Consider the following 19,490-nt stretch of genomic DNA (forward strand, 5'->3'; position numbering starts at 1 on the left):
GGGACCTATGTTAGAAAGCGCTCAACATAAGGCCACCCTGCTTTTTACATAACTGACTATGGTTGAAATCTAAACAAATGCCCAAAACCTCTTCGTAGCTTTATGCACATTGCTCAAAGACTTCAGTGGCTGCCTATGGAAAAGGAGAGAGATTATAACAAGCCCCTGTTAGTGTGGGTTCATACCAGCACACAGATTGTTGGTGGCAACTTGAATATGATGGAGGGTAATTAAGGGGGAAACCACAAATGGTTGGATAGCACCAAGAAGAGATGCCTGTCCATGGGGCTATTTTTGCAACATGAGATCATGATGCTGATGCCCAACATCAAGAGGAGTTCCAAACCTTTTCTGCGTAGCCATGCTCATGTGCTGTTTATGTAGCATGACTGTTTCTAGCCACCCATGGCGGTGTTAGATAATTGCCTCTACTTGTGCATCTAAGGCTGGTTTTCTGCTACCATTCTAAAGCAATGTCAATTTTGCATCACTCTAATGGAGGAGTTTTATTTTGAGACTCGTTAGAACAAGCGTGAATGATGTCAAGTGTCATTTTGCATACTAAAAATCTGACTGACTGTCCTCCTAGACTCTAGTATCCATGTAGCATCTAGAGAGGCTGCAATGTCATGTGCATACTTACTGTCCATGAGTTTTCTGCCACCCTAGTACTATTGCTGTCCCCCACCACCCCACCAACCAAAAAAGAAAAAGAAAAATATGTCCTCCTTTTTTTTGGGGGGGGAAAAAGATACTCATTCTTGGTATCCAGGTTTTCCTTATCAACATCTAGAAAGGCTGCAGTATCATACTATCCAGGAGTTTCTCATCTATCCAGAAAGGAAAATTTCAGTGCTTTTCATGTATCTTTGGTCTTATGTAATACTCGTTGTCTGAGAGTTCCTCATCTATTCAAAAAAGAAAAATTCAGCCCTCTTAAGAACGCTGCTAGCCAAGGTGCAGCACTGTCTCACTGATTTAGTTATCTTGGTCATAAGAACTGCTATCCTCAGCCTTACTTCATCGCTCAAAAGATCAAAATGAATGGACTCAGTACTTGGTGGTCAACAAGGAAAAGATGGCGGGTATTATGATGTGCCCAAATTTCAGAAGAGCCACATAATTTAGATTAAATAGAAATTTGAAAGAATATTGTCTTTTTGAAGATTCATAAACAAGAAACTTATGTACCTTCCTTGCCAACGTGACATCATCCGTGAGCGAGACCTTCCTTTTTGGCTATCAACAGAAACTCTTCCATGACTGATTGGCCTGCTGCTTCCATCTAACCTTACACTACCTGGCCGAGAGAAGCTACCCTTGATGGATGTATCTCCATGCATGCCAAGAACACTCTCCAAGGGCCTCTCACTCAAGAGCTTTGGACTATATTCATCCCTTGGAGGTGGCAAAGGTGGTCCATAACATGCACATCGATAAACCAGACAAGCTTCATGGTTGGCAAAAGTCTCCACTATCTTCTTTCCTATCACCTGTGAATGAAGTATATGTTGAATTCCCAGATTTGGGACACCCATTTGTTTACATTTAATTGAAAACAGAGGCCATGAAGTTCCTACTAAAGGAAAATCAAAATTTTAAATTGAGACATTGTAAATAATATCTTACTTCTTCTCGGCTAGTAAGTCCATCATTTCTAGATTTTGGATAAAACAAGAATTTGCGGCTTTGTCCATCAACTATCTCCGTCTCTTTCAAGCCAAAACTTGCTCCGCAATCAAAGAAATCATGCACCTGACATGAGGTACGTGACTTATGAGGTTGAGCTTCTTCTTTTATACCCTGTCTGTATTTGGACCCCGTGTAACCTGGCTACTTACTAATAAAAAGCCATATTCTCTCTCAAAAAAGAAGACGACAAAAATCATGCACCTGACTCATCCTTGTACTACATTAAATTTTGTAAACTTTGTAGTAATGATAATCAAACACGCTTGTATGTTACCTCATTGAAGCAAAATTAGAGAACACATGCTAAGAGACATCAATTTAATCTTTGGAGAAGGCATTTAAATCTCTCTATACACCACCACATAATTTTAGCATAGTTTGCAACCTGCGTGCTTCATACAGAAGCATCATTTCATCTGGTTATTTACATACAAGGGGCAAGCAATTTTGAAAGCACGACTAAAGGGCAAGTGGCATCTCCTGTGGCTAGCTTTTCCAGCATCCATACATTTGGCCTCACAAGAAGTAGAAAACTGCTAATATGCTGAAGCACCAAAATAAATGCTAACACAGGGCCTCTCCAGAGACATCTTGCCACTATTTTAGTACCAAGGGTAGCTATGCACACCACACAGCATATGCTAGAACATATCCATAAGACATATATGAAAGAACCTAACCTGTACAAAGATCAGTTTCATACACTGATGGCATATGAATTTATCAAGATGCTAGGATCCATATTCTCATCACACATTTCTCTATCAGAGCCTGGAACAGCATGAGACATTTTTGAGATAGAGGCTTCCTAGATCAGAGGATCATGCTGATAGACAGCCCATTACGTGGAATGACATCATTAGAGATGAGGTTGGGTGACCTTTGGGTGCATCTGGATATATGCAGTGGCCAGTCTGCTGGGAGAAGTGTATCAATAGCTGGAAGAATTTTAAAAGTCTTCCTATGGATCAGAGACTTGCATCCACCCAACACCTCAGAGGGAGTCTTAGACGTATCGATCAAATTGATGCAGCTATACCTTATGAGTGGATTACTCCCACAATTCACAATCAGCATCATCCTAGGTGTCTGGGTGTTTTCTCCAGGACAGGAGTGCCATTACAGACGGTAGCCTTGCTGTGGATCAGGATGAGGAGGGAGATCATGTTTTTTATTCTATCCAGCCACGATGGAGATTGTAGAAATGTGACATGCAGGAGACTATTCCTGGCATTGCCCTTGATCCAGTGAGAATAGTTAGTCGCTTAGAGAAGCATTGGCATGTTGACCCTCCGCTTGATATTGTGACCCATGGGTCTTGGTGCTTATGGTTGTATGATGGATGTCCTATCAGATGTCTTCATTGGGTTTCTGGTGAGCGGGAGTGGATTGATGCAACCAATCTTATGAAGCCTTTTTTCAACTACATAGGCTCCTTTTACTTGGACAGATGAAGAGGACGACTACACTCAGGCCGCACTAGGAGAGTTATGACATGACCCCATTGATTCAAAAGAGATTTTGGCACAGACTTTGACCTCAAGATGAGGAGGGAGATCATGTTTACTATTCTATCTAGCTAGGATGGAGATTGTTGAAATGTGACATGCAGGAGATTATTCCTGGCACTTCCCTTCATCCTATCTTGGTGTCTTTAAGTGCCTTTGATTCCAAGCTATAGATCGCAGACAGTCCCACTTTTAGACTGCATTGGGAGGCTTATGATGGTGTTATACTGGGACACATTGTGTCTAAAACTGTGAGAAGACACCATTGGATAGTGATGCCATAATCTAAAATACCAATAGGGCTGTGGAGTCATCTCCATACCTCCTCTTGTGACGGACATGAGGGGGATCCAACTCATGGATCACCATAATTGAAAATAGTCGTGTGTCCTCGAGAAGTGTGCATTGAGGTGTGGCTTTGCACTGAGTGTAGTCTCTTCTACTATGTGGTTTGGGACTCTGATGCTTTGTGCATGTCATGATTCGAGAGTGTCTAACAGCAACTATGCATAAGGCCCATTGGGGCTGCAATCTCTCTATACCTTCCTTTATCTGGTGCACTTGTGTCTTCTCCTCCTCATCAAGCTCTCACGCGCCGCAGTGTCCAATGCTATGGAAGAAAGATGTAAGAAGTGTCTGCTATGCCCAATGCTTAATTTCACAAAAGCAATATACAGAGCATCCTCTTCCCCGCTTCTATCAGTTGTTACCAGAGCTTGGAGCAGGATCAGATTTGGAAGCTTCCAAGGTCAGAGGAAGAGGCAAACAGCCAGCCCATCATGTGGAATGATCTTATTAGAGATGACCCTGGTTCTCACCTGGGTGCTTCTGGTTACATGTAGTGGCCAGGCTGGGAGAGATGCGCACAGACAGTTGTATCTTGGAAGACTCTTAAAAGTATTCCTATGGATCTCAAAGCCTTTGGTTGTATGGTGGATGCCCCATAAAATTTCTTCATTGGGATCCTAGTGAGTGCGAGTGGATTGATGCAGCCAACCCTTCGAAGAGTTTGCCTTTCACCAGTTACACTGTATGAATAGCCAGATTGTGGGCAGATTGAGAGGATTCCTACCCTAAGGCGACACTGGGAAAGCTTTGGGATTACTCCATTGATCCAAAAGAGATCTTGACACTGACTTTGGCACTCTTACAGGAGGAATCAGATATCAATTTTTTTTTTTGGTTGTTTTTACATGGCAGACTTCCTGTTAAGAGCTATCTTTGGTGTGGACCCATCTGATGTCCGATGGCCTCTCAGACTGTCCAACATTGAATTTGGGGTTGCAAAGCTGCTTAGAGGATTTGGAGCTCTATAGCTCAGCTTATAGGCAGATTGAGGAGAGGCACTTTCTACATTACTCCGGACTCTATTGCCTAGCTTGCTCAGTCTGGACTGCATATTTTCTTTGAGGGCAGGGACCCATCCTCGTGTAATGTAAAAGGGGGTGGTCGGATTCTCCTGCCACTCCCACTCACATGGATCCCACTGGAGACGAGTCAGAGGTCGGCTCTCCCAGAGCAATAGGCGCAGGAACTGTCGCGGGCCACCTTGGCCGGAAGAGGGTCGATGTGCCACTAGTAGTCATGAAAGCCAATAATCCTCACCGCAAAAGAGATCTACCCCTGTAGTCCTCTGTGGGAGAAAGGGTCGGCCGGCCCTGGGGACGGCCCTGGGGACGATCGAGAAAATGAGTGCAGGCCCCCCCTTAGAACCAAGGATTACTCGAGTGAAATCATGGCGAGTGAAAGCACCCACCCACTCCGCGGGGGGCGGGGGGGGGGCGGGGATCCTGAATGGCGGTTCGCCAATCAGGGGGATGGCTAAGTTGATGATGAGGGTAATCTCATCCATACATCCATCCACATTATCCACACATCCATCCACATCTTCCATACATCCATCCACAGAATGAGATGTGATGTGAAATGGATGTGATGTAAATTGGGATAGATGTGAATGGATGATATGTGATGTGAATAAATATGATGTGATGAGATGTGGATATGGGTAGATGCGAGTGGATGAGACCTGATGAGATGTGGATATGGGTAGATGCGAGTGGATGAGACCTGATGAGGATAAATGAAGAAAGATGTGATGAGAAGGAAAATGATGTGATAAGAATGGGAATACATATGAAATGAATGTGGATTAAGTAATGTGGATTGATGTGGAACAATGTGGAAAGATGAGAGTTCATTATGAAACTATATTTATGACCTGTTTTTAAATGACTGTTTTATGTCAAGAATGTTGGGGAAGCATTTTGACCGTCTTGTGAATTCACGGCCCCAGATCCCCATGAGGCGTCTCTCTTGTGTCTCTAGGGGGAGCCTCCTGAAGCTGGCCTCTCTGTCACTGTTCGCCTGCATTCGCTTCTCCTTTTCGCCACCCACCCTTGCTCAGGCCCCCAAGGCAGCAACATAATGGGGACTTGAATTTCATCCATTTCTTCTCTTTCTCTCCCACATATTTACCTGCTCCTTTCAAACATTCCCTCCCTCTACAATGGGAGGGTCTGTAGATGACAAAATCAGCCAGCTTGATCATATCCTTAGGGATCTTATCAAGGACCAGAAGAAGACATTGGACAGCACTATCACCGCCATCAAGGACTTATTGACGCGCATGGGAAAGCTGGAGGCCGAAGCGGAAATATGGAAGGAAGAGAAGCTTACCATGCAAGAGGAGTGGGAGAAGGAAAATCTCGCCATGCAGGAGGAAATCAACCTTTTGAAGGGCGAAGTGGCATCCCTACGCGATCATCCATGGGAGGAAGGAGAGACTCTTGAGATGGACAAAGAGGCAATCAAAGAAGAGATCACCAAAACCCTCACCCACACAATCGAGGGGAAAATGGAGGCAGCCCGCGAAGGATGGGTAGAAGTGATGAAGAAGAACATCAAAAAGGAGGTGCAAGAAGATGTACAAGTGATGAAGATCATCAAGAAGGAGGTACAAGAAGATGTACACATGATGCAGTCTACTCTTGATGAAGAGAAGATGCGACGGATCCGGCGCCTCAACATCCGAGTCACAGGGATACCAGAGAGCACTACCTCCATGCCCGAGATTGACGGGCGGAACCTATGTGTACCAAGCTAGGACTAAAGGAGGATGAGCCGCTCCCATTCACTAGAGTATGGAGGACAACCCCAAAGGACTCCACCAAAGGCAAGGCCTTAGTGCTACAGTTCCCGGACGAGGAGAGTAGGATGAGCTTTATGAGAAGACGGGCTATCTTGAGGAGCTTGCCAGGGGACCCCATCTACTTCGATGATGACCTCACATGGATGCAACTGGAGCACAGAAGATTATGCATGCCGAAGATCAAGGCGGCACGCAAAGAAGGGAAGAAAGCACATTATAGGGATGGTCACATCTACATTGATGGGGGGAAGAGGGTCAAATAGCACCATCTGGCCTATGAGACACGGAGGAAACAACATGAAGACAAAGAGATACACATAGCAATCTGGAACTGTAATGGAGTCCTATGGACACATCCAGGGAGACTTGAGGAGGTGATGGAGGGCCGGGATATCATCTTGATGACAGAGACACATGAGAGCCCGGAGAGGGGCTTACCACGGGTTGAGGGTTATCAGTGGGAGTCAGCTCACCGACAGGGGATGAGACAGGCCACCTCCCGAGGTTCAGGAGGTATTGCAGTGCTTTTCAGACATGGGTTACATGAGCATGTTCGTGTCGTAGCACGAGACTCGGAGGCAAGATACATGTGGATTAGCTTATGCCTCTTGGAGACCAGATGGATTTATATCGCCCTTTGCTACTTTCCTCCGAATGGGTCGCGGTTTGCCACCACCGAGGAGCCGGGTGGAGGAGAGGCTAGTGAGTCTCCATACTCTGTCTTATCTAAGGAGATCTTACACTATTCGACACTGGGAGAAGTCTTCTTGATGGGGGACTTCAATGCACGGACTCAGAGCAGACACTGCGAGATCTATGACCTTGAGGATCCCTTGAGACTAGAGCCGCTAGCTACAGAGGATACAGGGACCACTCGGATCTCCGCTGATGGAGGAGCTGATAGCACTAGATATGGGCAACATTTGCTGGAGCTTGGGGCCCGACACCATCTCGTTATTTATAACGGGATGACTCAGTGGCCAGATTCAGGTGGGTTGACTTGCTTTCCAGTGGGAGGCGGTAGTAGTACAGTGGATTATGTGATGGGATCCCGGGAGGCAGCAGATATGGTGTCTCACTTCACCGTACCACCATGCCCCATTGGGGCAGATCATACATACCTATCCCTCACTTTCAGGAGCTTACTGGAGACCCACCCACCCATCATACAGCAACCACGCACTATTTTTCACTTCACTCAGGACCTAGCCGAGGTGTATGACTATCATGTTCATGATCAGCTATTTGCCTTAGATCCATCGGCACCCATGGCCATGCTCACCTCCTAGCTCTCACATGTACTGCACTCCGTAGCCGCGAGGAGTTTCCCATACCACATACAGACAGGTAGGCCACCTACATCTGGGAGCATGCCCCGGAACCGATGGTATGATGATGAGTGCAGAAACCTTTACCGCAGTCTCCGAGTGTAGAGGGCTCGCGGGGAGATCACCCAGAGGCAGGCAGGCAGGAGGATGCATACTCTCACCCGCCGTAAGCGGCGAGCTTATGAGGAGGCTCAGTACTGGGACACATATCACATGCTCATGAGCAGAGATGCTGCTGCTGCTTGGAGGAGACTCAGAGAGCCCTGTCCCACACCTATTGCCGATCCTCAGACCTGGCAGACATATGCAGAGAGACTTTATGATGTGCCTGCACAGTCCCCTATACCACAGCCCACAGAGCCATGCTCCAGAGTCTCCACCTTCTTCACCCCACCTATGGTAAGGAGGGCCATATGCCGACTCCAACATGGACGGGCGACAGATCATACAGGATTACAGGGAGAGCATCTCATCTATGCTATTGATACATTGGCACCATTTCTTGCTCATCTCTTCAACAGAGCTCTGTTAGAGGGGTTTTCGGCTGAGTGGACAATGCACACTATTGTGTCGATCCATAAAGCGGGAGATGTACTAGACCTCGGGAACTATAGGACCATCATGATCGGCCATATATTGGCCAAACTATACGGGGCAGTTTTGGAGGCAGAGCTGAGCACTCATGTGCAGAGGTTGGGGGATTGAGAGCAGCAGGCCAGGCAGGCTTCTGTCGAGCCTTCTCGACCATCGACCACATCTTTACATTGAGGTGCTTGATTGATCAGGCCAAGGCACGGAGGCAACGGCTCTATTGTTGCTTTGTGGATTTCCACAAGGCATTTGATACTGTGCCCAGGGAGCACCTCTTTCGGCGACTACAGACACTAGGCATACCTTCAGACATGATGTGGGGCATATACAGGCTATATGAGCAGGTCTTTGGGAGAGTCCGATGCCCAGGAGGCTTGTCCGACACAGTTGCTAGCACCATTGGTGTGAAGCAGGGGTGCCCGCTCTCCCCCACGCTCTTTGGGCTCTATATTGATGAGGTGGTCGATTACATCACACAGGGAGGAGGCTCTGGGGTTGAGCTATCAGGTATTACAGTCCATGTTATGCTTTATGCTGATGACATCGTCTTGGTATCCGACACGCAGGTTGGGCTTCAAAGACACCTTGTGGCTCTTGATGACTTCTGCGCACAACAGGGGCTCACAGTGAACCTTGGGAAAACCAAGGTTATGATCTTCCACACTTCATCCGCAGTCAGGAGCCACACTACTCTCACATTAGCAGGAGGGCGGGTCGAGGTGGTGAGCTCTTATGTTTACCTTGGCATCACATTTACTAGCTCAGCTGGACGCTTCTCCATGGCTCAGGCAGTCCGAGACAGAGTGACCCGGGGGTATGCAGCTCTTGCTGGCCTTGAGCGTCAGTGTCATCAAGCACATTTTCAGGAACCCCGCACGAAGGGGTGGCTCTTTGATACATTAGTGACACCAGCCTTGATGTATGCAGCAGTGGTTTGGGCACCAGGGCTTGCAGCCTCCACATGGGTACAGCTGGAGAGACCACAGATCTTGATGCTCTCGAGGATGATACGCAGCAAACCATCCGTTCTGCACGACATTGTTCGAGCTGAGTTTGCTGCACCACCTATGGCAGTGGTGGAGGCATTGTTCCAGACGATCTCCTTTATATATAGGATGAGGGAGATGCCCACAGAGAGATTATCCCGCCAAGCTTTTGAGGCATCCAGATAGCTGGCCGAGGCTGGACACACTGGATCTTGGTATGCACAGATGCTACAGTGGTTCTCACATCATGGGATAGACATTGAGCGGTTGCCACCTTTTCAGTAGTATGATCAGTCTGCTCCACGGGGTCACCTCTCTCTCAATGAGAGGAACAGAGTGATGAGACAGGACATATGGCAGCACTACATACAGGAGACATGGACAGCACCAGAGAGCCCACTACCACCGAAGATGCTGTATTACAGAGACCACTTTATGAGCATCTCAGGGGATGGGTTTATACATCGACCGTGGTACATGGATGTATACATGCCACATAGCTCTCGCGTCGCTATTGGACAGCTACGAGTCTCATCACATCAGCTAGAGATAGAGGCTGGGAGAGCGGCACGGGTTCCCAGAGCTGAGCGGATATGCAGATTGTGCCGCGAGGAGGTGGAGACTGAGGATCACTTTGTATGTAGATGTAGAGCCCACCAGGGGGTCAGAGATAGATATGCAGGATTGTTTGAGGAGCACTCTTCACTACATCAGTTGATGGAGGCCTCGGACCAGCGACAGCTTGGCAGACTACTACTAGAGCTTCATAGTTCTCAAGAGAGACTCCTCCAGACACCTGCTCCCACTAGGGGTGGGAGACAGTCCCAGTTCACAGATTTCTTCCAGAGAGCTATGCCAGTGCCAGCTGATGTACCACGTGGGGTGACCGCACAGAGAGCAGAGGAATTGAGAGCCAGGAGGAGACCTAGACAGACTGGACAAAGAGCACCCCGACTCCGTCACCGAGAGATAGCAGCTATCCGAATGAGACACCAGATGGAGACACAGGAGAGGCTAGCTCGCTTTCATTCAGACTCAGGGTACATGTTCACGCCATTCACAGCCTCAGCATCGGCGATGTATGGTATCTTATATCCCTCTTATGGCACTGGATGGAGTTAGACATAGATCTGCATAGCATGCTTGTACTACCCCTTCAGCATATAGAGATGCATCTTGCCTTAGCACTCCATCCACATCCCCACCCCCCCCTTATATTGTTTGTATATGGGCTCCACCGATCCATGATGACTCACAGTTGTATCCAGACACATGCACACTTTTTCTTTTCTTTCTTTTCTTCCGATGACCGGAAGAACACAGTTGTATTATTTTTTGTCTCATAGGCCAACTTTGGCCTCTCCTAGACGTTAATATATCTTTCTTTCTTTCTTTCTTTCTCCCCTTCAAGTGCAACTTGGCCTCCCTTTTTCTTGGTCTCTCACAGTACATAATCCATCTATACCTGACCAGACTTCATACAGACCACTCGACATGGATTCCCCCACAAAGCTTTCCCTCTTCAGTCCAACAAAGCATTTCTTGAGGGTCACTTGGGATGGTTTTATCGAGAGGCCCAATTATCTCCTTAGCACCCCCCAGTCCTGCAACAACAGGCTGGCACCATTTACCTGGGGAGTCCTCCAAGAGAGAGCTCGGTCCCTTCAGAGAGCCAGACTCCCCCCATCCCGGTCACCCAGATCCTCCTCTCGCCAGCTCTAGGTCCAGGTTTTACTTCAGGGACATAGAGGTAGCCCCCACGGCTGCACCAGAGGATAGGGTGTGAAAGCTTTGCCATATAGAGGCCGAGATGGAGGACTACTACATATGCCGATGTCTGGTATACTACGAGATCATGGGGAGGTTCCACTGCCTCTTCCGAGACGGGTTTGGACCACTCCCCAGGGTCATGGACGCCTAGGGCTCTTCCTTCTGGAGCTTCGTAGACACAGGAAATCACTACTGTGGCCCAGTCCAACAACACCTACCCAAGGACTAGTGTACAGAGCTCTCACTGATTTCTTCTAGTCGCGAGCTCCAAGGGCAGACTCACCCCCCTTACCTGGACCCGAGGCTAATGTAGGAGCACGACCCAGAGGAGTGACACTGGACAGAGCCACCGAGCTATGCAGAGGTTGATGACCTCGACCCATAGGCCGCCACCCACGCCCGTGCCACCATAGGAGGATCAGGGCCATCATCTTACACCATCACAAGACTTCCTCATGCCGGCTCAGCTTTACCAATCTGAGTGTCATGTTGCGGTGCCCCATGCGGGATATCTTAGGACGATTTGCGAGCCCTATGTTCTTTGTACATAGATCAGACCTAGCATCTCATCTTTAGCATTTTAGCTTTGTCATGTTCTTTCATTTTAGTACCCATGATGATGTATTCCATACAATGTAATCCTTTTGGTCTCATAGGTCATTTTGGCCTTTTGTAGCCATTAATATAACTTTCTTTCTTTCTTTCTCTCTCTCATAAGCCCACTTTAGTAGATGTTTAATATATCTTTATTTCTTCATTTCTTTCTCTTTCTCTCTCTCATATGCTCACCATAGTGCACACCATGCTCATGCTGAGATAGACATACAACTAATCTATCTCTTTCTATGAGTTTTTTTTTTCCAATTTTGTTAGTCTTTTCCATGGTCCAGTACCACATGGAACTCTTGTACCACTTTCGGTCTCATAGACCCATTGGGTCTTTTGAAGACATCTAATACAACTTGATTTCTTTCTTTCTTTCTGCACACCTCAAATTTTCTGCACACCGCAAATTTTCCATCTATTTTTCAGTTTTCCATGGTCCAATACCACATGGAACTCTTGTACCACTTTTGGTCTAATAGACCCATTGGGTCTTTTGAAGACATCTAATACAACTTTCTTTCTTTCTTTCTGCACACCTCAAAATTTCCATCTATTTTTTATTTTCATTAAGGTCTATTTATGTTATAGGGGATGCCCTATGCATTTCCTACCACGGTACTCATAGGTAGCCAAAGTGGGCTCTTATTTTTGTCATTTGACTTAGCGTGCTCTACTTGCCACAAGCATTCAAGTTGTTTGAATGGCTTCCACAACAAGTTTTGATACTAGTAAAAATTTCTGTCTCAACTGATGAAAACATATTTGTGAAAAATGCATGCATAATTTTAGTAAACACACTTTTTAAGCTTGTTTTGGCAGTGTCAGGAAATGCGAGATCCAACCTTGTTCAACCCAGGGATAAAGGTGCGCTTTTGAAGGCCATCCTTTCGACGTTGAAAGTAGTCGTTAATTTCCAAGACGTTGGTTCTTTCGTCATCTTCATACAAGATAATCCGTTCAACCAAGCCATCCCACCTTACAAAGTCCCCATAAAAAGAATAAAGTTCATGTGTGCATCGATGATAGTGTGTTCTCTTTACTCCTCTAGGACACCTACATAAATGAAAATTGGTGGTTTGTAAAAAACATATTCAACCAAATGTGTATAGTTATAGCCTATGTGAAACAAGATTTTCTTGTAACATCTCAATAATTCACTTAATCAACAAGATGCAAATTTGATATATAATAGAGTATTTGATGTGTGCATGTGTGTGTTGGCTGCGCAAACACTACAATGGGGACTCAAGTACAGGTTCCACTCTTCCCCTTCCACATCTAATTTATCAAATTCCAAAAATCTTGTACCCACTGCTTTGTGGTGTCCTCAAATCTGGTGTGCACACAAATAATCAAACACGAATTAGCATGGAGTTGCCTTTTGATGTCGATGATTTCCATACCCCTATTCTTTTCCTAGTAAGTTCGGATTGCTACATAGTCTAGAAACCTTCTAGAAAAGCAACGGATCTTCAAGTTGTGGGTGCTTGTCCCTTTTTTTCCCCCCCCCAAAGAAGATATGAAAAAAGAATACAAACAATCACGACTATAACCCGGAATAGAATAGAATCATCCCAATATGTAAGGTGATCTCAGCCACTGAGGGGCATCACGGTGCCATGAAAGACCTGTGGGACTAGAAGAAAAGACAATGCCATGGTCCCGCTCCCGCATAAACACAATGTGCTTTGCTTGCGTGGAACGAGAGGACCCTTGAATACGAGCCCAAGTAGCCATGAGCGTATGGATGATATCATCCCATATGGTGCTGATGCACTAAGACTCAAAAATTTGGACACCCTCAATTGCCTTCGTGCATCTAGCTCTCCAGATCTGCCATGCTGTAATACTGGCAACAATCTCCCACCTAGTGTCAATCCTCTATCTGGGGGTTGTATAATGTAAGTGAGGGACATCCTGCAAAAAACCATGCTAGGAAATACCTCTACGAATGAAAATAGTAGTGTCTGTATCATTGCCCTCATAGGAACGTTGTGGACCACACTGGGAAAGCCAAGCAAGTTCCCCCCAAGTAACATACATGGCGTAGCCACTCAATTTGCCCACACGTTGGGCTATAAAACCCCAAATGTGTTGTGCAGTGCTGCATCACCATAAACAATGGTATACAGTCTCGAAAATTGCCGCACATCTCAGGCAGGTAGGTGCTACACCGAAAACGGATCTCCACTGATTGGTGGGGAGACCACCATGTAGAAATAACCAAAAGAAATGAGAGATCTGGCTCCTTCTGTATGAATGCCAAAGTCTATACCAATATCTGCGTTGTATCACAGGAGTGATGCCATAACTCTCCCAATGAGGCCTGAGAGTAGGGATCCTATGCATATGTCAAGTGATGAGAAGCCTGGCATTCCGGACTGTGTAACTGAAAAAGAGAAGACTTTTCAATGGATCGGAGGCCTCAATCCACTCCTCACCTGGATCCCACTTAAGATATGTGATAGGACTGCCACCATACAACCACAAACACCAAGAGCCATGAGTCACTATCTGAGGAGAAGGATCAATGAACCAATGCTTCCCCGAACGACCAACAATCCTCACTGGACTAAGCTTGGTGTCTAGGATGATCCCCTCCATGCAGCGTCTCCTCAATCTCCAAACATGCATGATAGAATAAATGATGCGTCTGTAGCCTCCTGGCCCGGGAGAGCAATGACCTGCAAAGATACACCTATCCTAGAAAATACTCCTAGCCATCTTGGATAATAATTTCCATGAAAGATCCTAGAGAGCCACTCATGGAGTATAGCTGCATCAATCTGATCAATACGTATGCGAGAGCCCCTAAGATGCTGAATGGATGCAGCTCTCCGTAAGACTCTTGAAGGTCTTCCAAGCAAGAACTGTATATGCACATCTCTCCCATCCTGACCACTGCATGTAACAAGATGCACCAAGTCGCCAACCGGCGGCCTCATACCTAATGAACTCGTTCCACATAATAGGTTGTCGGTTAGCCTCATCCAGAGACCTAGGAAGCCTCTATTGCAAGAAAGGTCTCATGTTTCTCAATGCTCTGACAATGGCGGCAATAAGAGGGGAAGATGGTGCCTTGATATTTTCCTCTGTGAACAAAAACCGTGTACTGGGTAGCCAATCTCTCCCAACAGGGGTGTACATCCGGAAATCTGAGAAAGGAAAAAATCCTTCCAAGGCTCGTGCTTGGTAGGAAACCTCTAACCACAAGCAACGCCCTGCACTGAACATCTAGATCAATAATATTCAGCCCCCCTCTCATCTGGACTGAATAACTGTAAGCCAAGCTACCTTGGCACATGTGTCTATGGTGCCATCCAAACTCGACCAAAGAAAATCGCGGATCAACCTCCGCAACTGACCAATGCATGCATGAGAGAAGCACCAACAAGAGGAAATAAACCAAGCCGAGACAAGCAATACCTGATTAGCCACCACCAACGCTCTCGAGGCTAAATCCAATCTCCTAGCAGTGCATCCCGAATATCTGGCAGTTTATCCTTTGCTGATCCAAGTCAAACCAAGCTTTGCACCCCAAGCAAGTCTCGGCGAGTCACTAATCCAAAAACCAACAGATTCGTGCCAATAAATGAGGGCCCTTGCTGCCAAATAAAGCTCTTCCAACGCCACCTGGAAGGAACATAAACATGTGTGTGAGGTCTCCAAGAACATGGTTCTGTCATCAGCTAACTCACAATCAACCAACTCCTCGTGACTACCAAGAGGCAACCTCAATCCGGAAATACCAGCAGTGGAGCGGAGAAAGATGCTCATGGCCTCTGTGACTATGATATATAATAATGGGGCTAAAGGGCATCCTTGCTGTACTGAGCGGCGAGAGATCTGAATCCGCTCCCCTCTATCACTGCAAGCAAGCAAACTACTGTGGGCATCATGATACATGCATGAAACTCCCTTGACCCATCTCTGAGAGAAAACCATCTAGCTAAGAGTACCCTCAAGGAAGTCCCAATCCACTCTATCATCATAAGCCTTCTCAAAATCCAAAAGCAGAATGGGTAAAGGTTGATTACTCGCTTTGGCCCATTCCACAGCCTCCCAAAACGAGAAAATGTTATCAAAGATTCTCCTCTCGTGTAAGAAACTGCAATCTAATGCTCACTGCCTTAGCAAGTATCTTATATGCAGTCCCAAGAAAGGTGATAGGTCTCCACTGTCCAATCAAGGTCTTATCCCCACTCTTAGGGATAAGGAAAATAAGCCCCTCAGTGAGAGAAGAAGGCATAGAACCTATGTCCCACATCTCCTAGAGACCCGATGTGATGTCCGCCCCAATCTCATCCTAGAAAGTAATGAAAAAAATAGGGGAGAGACCATCCTCCCTTGGACACTTACCATGAGGTAAGGCATGAAGAGCATTCCAAGGCCTCCTGCCTCTTAGCAAGGGCACACATGTGCTAAAAGTCGCTAATATCACAAAGAGCAGAGGCCAAGCTTTGCGAGACCCATGAGAAATCATGAGATCTCCAAATATCAAGCATCTGAGGTGATAGCTCTGCATTTGAGAACAATTGATCAGGTATGCATACATGAGGTGCTGAACCATGGCGATCGAATCTCTAATGCATAAAACCACTGGATAATGATCTAATTTTGAAGTGCTTGCAGCAATAAAAGTATGATGCCCTCTGTCAAGCACCCAATCATCCACATAAAATCGGTCTAACTGTGCATAATTACATCCTGCATCCCTTCTCCTATTAGACCATGAATAGAAAATCCACATGGAAGAAGCCTCAACCAAGCATACGCGTATCCTGGAAGTGCACAATCAGCTTTGAAGGGAGAGCTACCAGAAGCCATTCATGGGCTGCGAGCGAGAGGGGTGGGAGCCATAAACCCTTGTGGTATGGACCTCAATGTCAATGTCCTGCTGGAGAGAGGCGAGCTTGTCTTGTGAAAAATTGATGATTCTCCCAGTCTGTGGGGGTGATGAAGGATTGGTTGTGGCAGAAACCATAAAGCCAAATGATGGTGGGCGGCCGACTTGAATCCAATTAAAAAAATGCTACTAAAAGAAAAGAGGTGGTGGAGGGTAAGAAGAGGTGGAGAGGCTGAGGAAGAGGAAGCGGCCGAAGCAGGGGAGGAGGCGGCGGGCGTAGAGATGGAAGGTAGGGGGGGAGGCGGAGGCATAGCATAGTCACAGGGGACGCCCGTCCCAGGCCTTCGGGGCAGGGGAAGGCCGTCCCAGCCTCCCTTTCACGCGGGGATGCGTCCCTTTGTAGGGGGGACATCCCATGTAACGTCCCTCACCAGGGGATGGCCGTCCCCTGTTAGGGGACGTCTTAAATTTGTGGGACGGGGGTGTTTGGGGACGTGAAGAAAAAAACGCAATTTTTTCTTTTTGGAAGGCTTTGCTTCTTAGGTTTTAAGTTTTAAGTTTTAATGTTTTAAAACAAGCCTATCTAAATGCTGAAGTGCAAAGTTTGCTGAGCGATCTTTGCTCTCCTCCATCTCTGTTGTGCACACTTTCTCTCCTCCATCTCTGCTCTGCAGTGTGCACACTGCACAAGTTCTTGAGGCTTGAGCGTGCCAAAGCTCCATCTAGGCTGCCATCAGCCTTCAATGGCCTCTTCCTCGCGGGCACCAGCAGCTTGTGGTGGGGGAAAGGGTTCAGGTTTCTCTTGGAGGGAAAAGGTGAATGCCCAAAGACACGTCCCATTCCTGTCCCAACCCCCGTCCACATTCCCTGCCTCCAGGCGTTCCCCATCCCCAAACCCTTACCTGTCCCTGTCCCCTGACCCATGTGACAATGGGGCATAGGTGGAGGGAAAGGTGGGGGCAGCAGAGGTGGGGGGCAAAGTGGGAGCAGTAGAGGCGGGGGCTGAGGTGGGCAGTAGAGGCGGGGCAGGTGGGGGCAGCAGCAGCGGGGGCTGAGGTGGGCAGGAGAAGCGAGGGCAGGTGGGGCAAGGCGGTGACAGAGGAGGGGGCGGAGGCAGCAGAAGCGAGGCAAGGGATAGAGGCGGGGGCAGAGAAGAAGGCGGGGGCAGCAGAAACGAGGCGTCTTAGCAGCACGGGCTCATAGTCTCTAGTCCTCGTTTGTTGAGAGATCGCTTGTCCCCTTTTTTTTTTTTTTTTTCCAGAAAGGAGACTTCTATTAAGTACGAAATTTTTTTACAAAATGGAGATTTCACACCAAGCAAGGTGGAGATCTCAACCAATCAGGAGCCTTGTGCTGCCAATAGGGTCCCAAATGAGAGGATGTGAAAAAGATACCAATGTCCCACTCTCATAAACTGGCCGCGCTTCCTCTCCGTAGCCCTCCAAGATCCCTGGATTCTGACCCAAGTAGCCATAATGGTGTGAATAATATCACTCCAAATCTTGCAAAGACACTGAGAAACAAGAACGGGAGTACTCTCAATGGCCTCGGTGGATCTAGCCTTCCAGATATTCTAGGCTGAGATGCTAGCAATAATCTCCCAAGAGCTGTCTAACCTCTGTGCCAGAGGGACAAAGTGTGAAAGTGGCAAATCCTGAAGACAACACTGCCGAGCAACTCCTTGCCTAACCATAATGGCCAAGCTCCTGTCAGTCCCCTCGAATCTTAGCTGAGGCCTAGACTGTGTCAACCAAATGATAGAACCAGAAGAGATGATAGCATCCCTCTTAATCCTACCAAAGAGGATTATCCATGAACACTGTACTAGAAGATAGCGAAGTCATGACATAATCTGAACTGAAAACTTACTGTTTTTGCAATGGAATTCAGCTCAAAAGACTTGATGGTCAGCAACAGTAGTCGGCTGAACAGTCCTACCACAAAAATGGCCTTCTATCCCACGAACGGCAGCTCCAAATGACCCCAAAAACGTTGCTCAAGGATCAAAAGATCGTGCCTCACAACAAGGATACATGCTGCCCATCCTGCAAACAGCCTGTATGACAGTCGCAGCTTGCTGCCTGCATCATGGAACACCTCCAAAGTCGATTACGGCTGCCCATGAAGAAGAACCACGACCCCTCCTAGTTGCCCAGCAGCATGTAGAAGTAGAAGAGTCGGCCAGCAGCTTGAAAATATGGAGGAGATGCTGATTTCGAAGTGGGAAAGAGGGATGAAGCAAGGCGACATCAAGAGCAGTCGGTCATTAGAGAGAAAGAGAGAAAGGGAGCATTGACGAGAACCTCATGGGAGTGGGCAACCAAAGGAGGAAGACCAACTTCCATTTGTGGGTCGGCCTTCACCCCCAAGGGTTGCCCATGGAGAAGCATGGCTCTAATACCACATGAAGGAACAAGAGAGCAAGCTAACTCTAGGTGCAAAAAGGAAAGATGGCAAACATAATGAAATGGAAATGAAAGCAATGAACAAGTACTTACATGTAGACCAAGATAGCTTGACTTGATTGATTTGACACACAAGAAAGTACATCACTCTTATAGAGTGAACACACACACTCAAGTACCATATGCTTATGGGATAACTCCCAAAGTGACACGTGGCACACTCTTACACAAAGACTCACAAATACACTCTTTGACTATGATTTCCTCAACAACCACACCCACCTGTGGAAGCTAATGAATCCAATGCACTACTAGGAAGCCCAAAAGCCCTCCTCTGAAGGGGTCCTTCTATTAATCAAAAGAAAACGTTTGCATGAAGCAGACACAACCCTCTGTAGAGACAAAAGCAGTGCTGATAAAAAACCCCATGAGAGGGATACAAAAAACAAGTATATAGCGGGCGGGGGGGTGTTGTCCCTCTCTGGATGGCCACTCTCGGAGAGAGGCTACAAAGATGGTGGGGTTGGAAACAGCCACATAGTGCCCGATCCATCAGTCACTTCCTCTGGTGAAGAAGGGGCCCGGCTCTATGTGTGCAGGAAGGTTG

At 47.1% G+C, this 19,490-nt stretch overlaps 1 protein-coding gene across 5 annotated transcripts in view; it reads right to left on the minus strand.

Moving 5' to 3' along the window:
• LOC147604983 (dynein regulatory complex subunit 7-like) overlaps window positions 1–19,490 on the minus strand; it is a 321,324-nt gene that overhangs the window by 18,141 nt on the left and 283,693 nt on the right. For all 5 annotated transcript variants that reach the window (XM_086794267.1, XM_086794266.1, XM_086794269.1 and 2 more), the window contains 3 exons: window positions 12,475–12,685; window positions 1,630–1,755; window positions 1,192–1,493 (listed from right to left, as the gene is read on the minus strand). In XM_086794267.1, coding sequence (XP_086650393.1) covers window positions 1,192–1,493; window positions 1,630–1,755; window positions 12,475–12,685 — 639 coding nt within the window. The remainder of the gene's footprint in view (window positions 1–1,191; window positions 1,494–1,629; window positions 1,756–12,474; window positions 12,686–19,490) is intronic.

Source organism: Cibotium barometz, chromosome 60, assembly GCF_041138505.1.
Source record: "Cibotium barometz isolate CiBa-2024 chromosome 60, ASM4113850v1, whole genome shotgun sequence".
NCBI classification, from domain to species: Eukaryota; Viridiplantae; Streptophyta; class Polypodiopsida; order Cyatheales; family Cibotiaceae; genus Cibotium; species Cibotium barometz.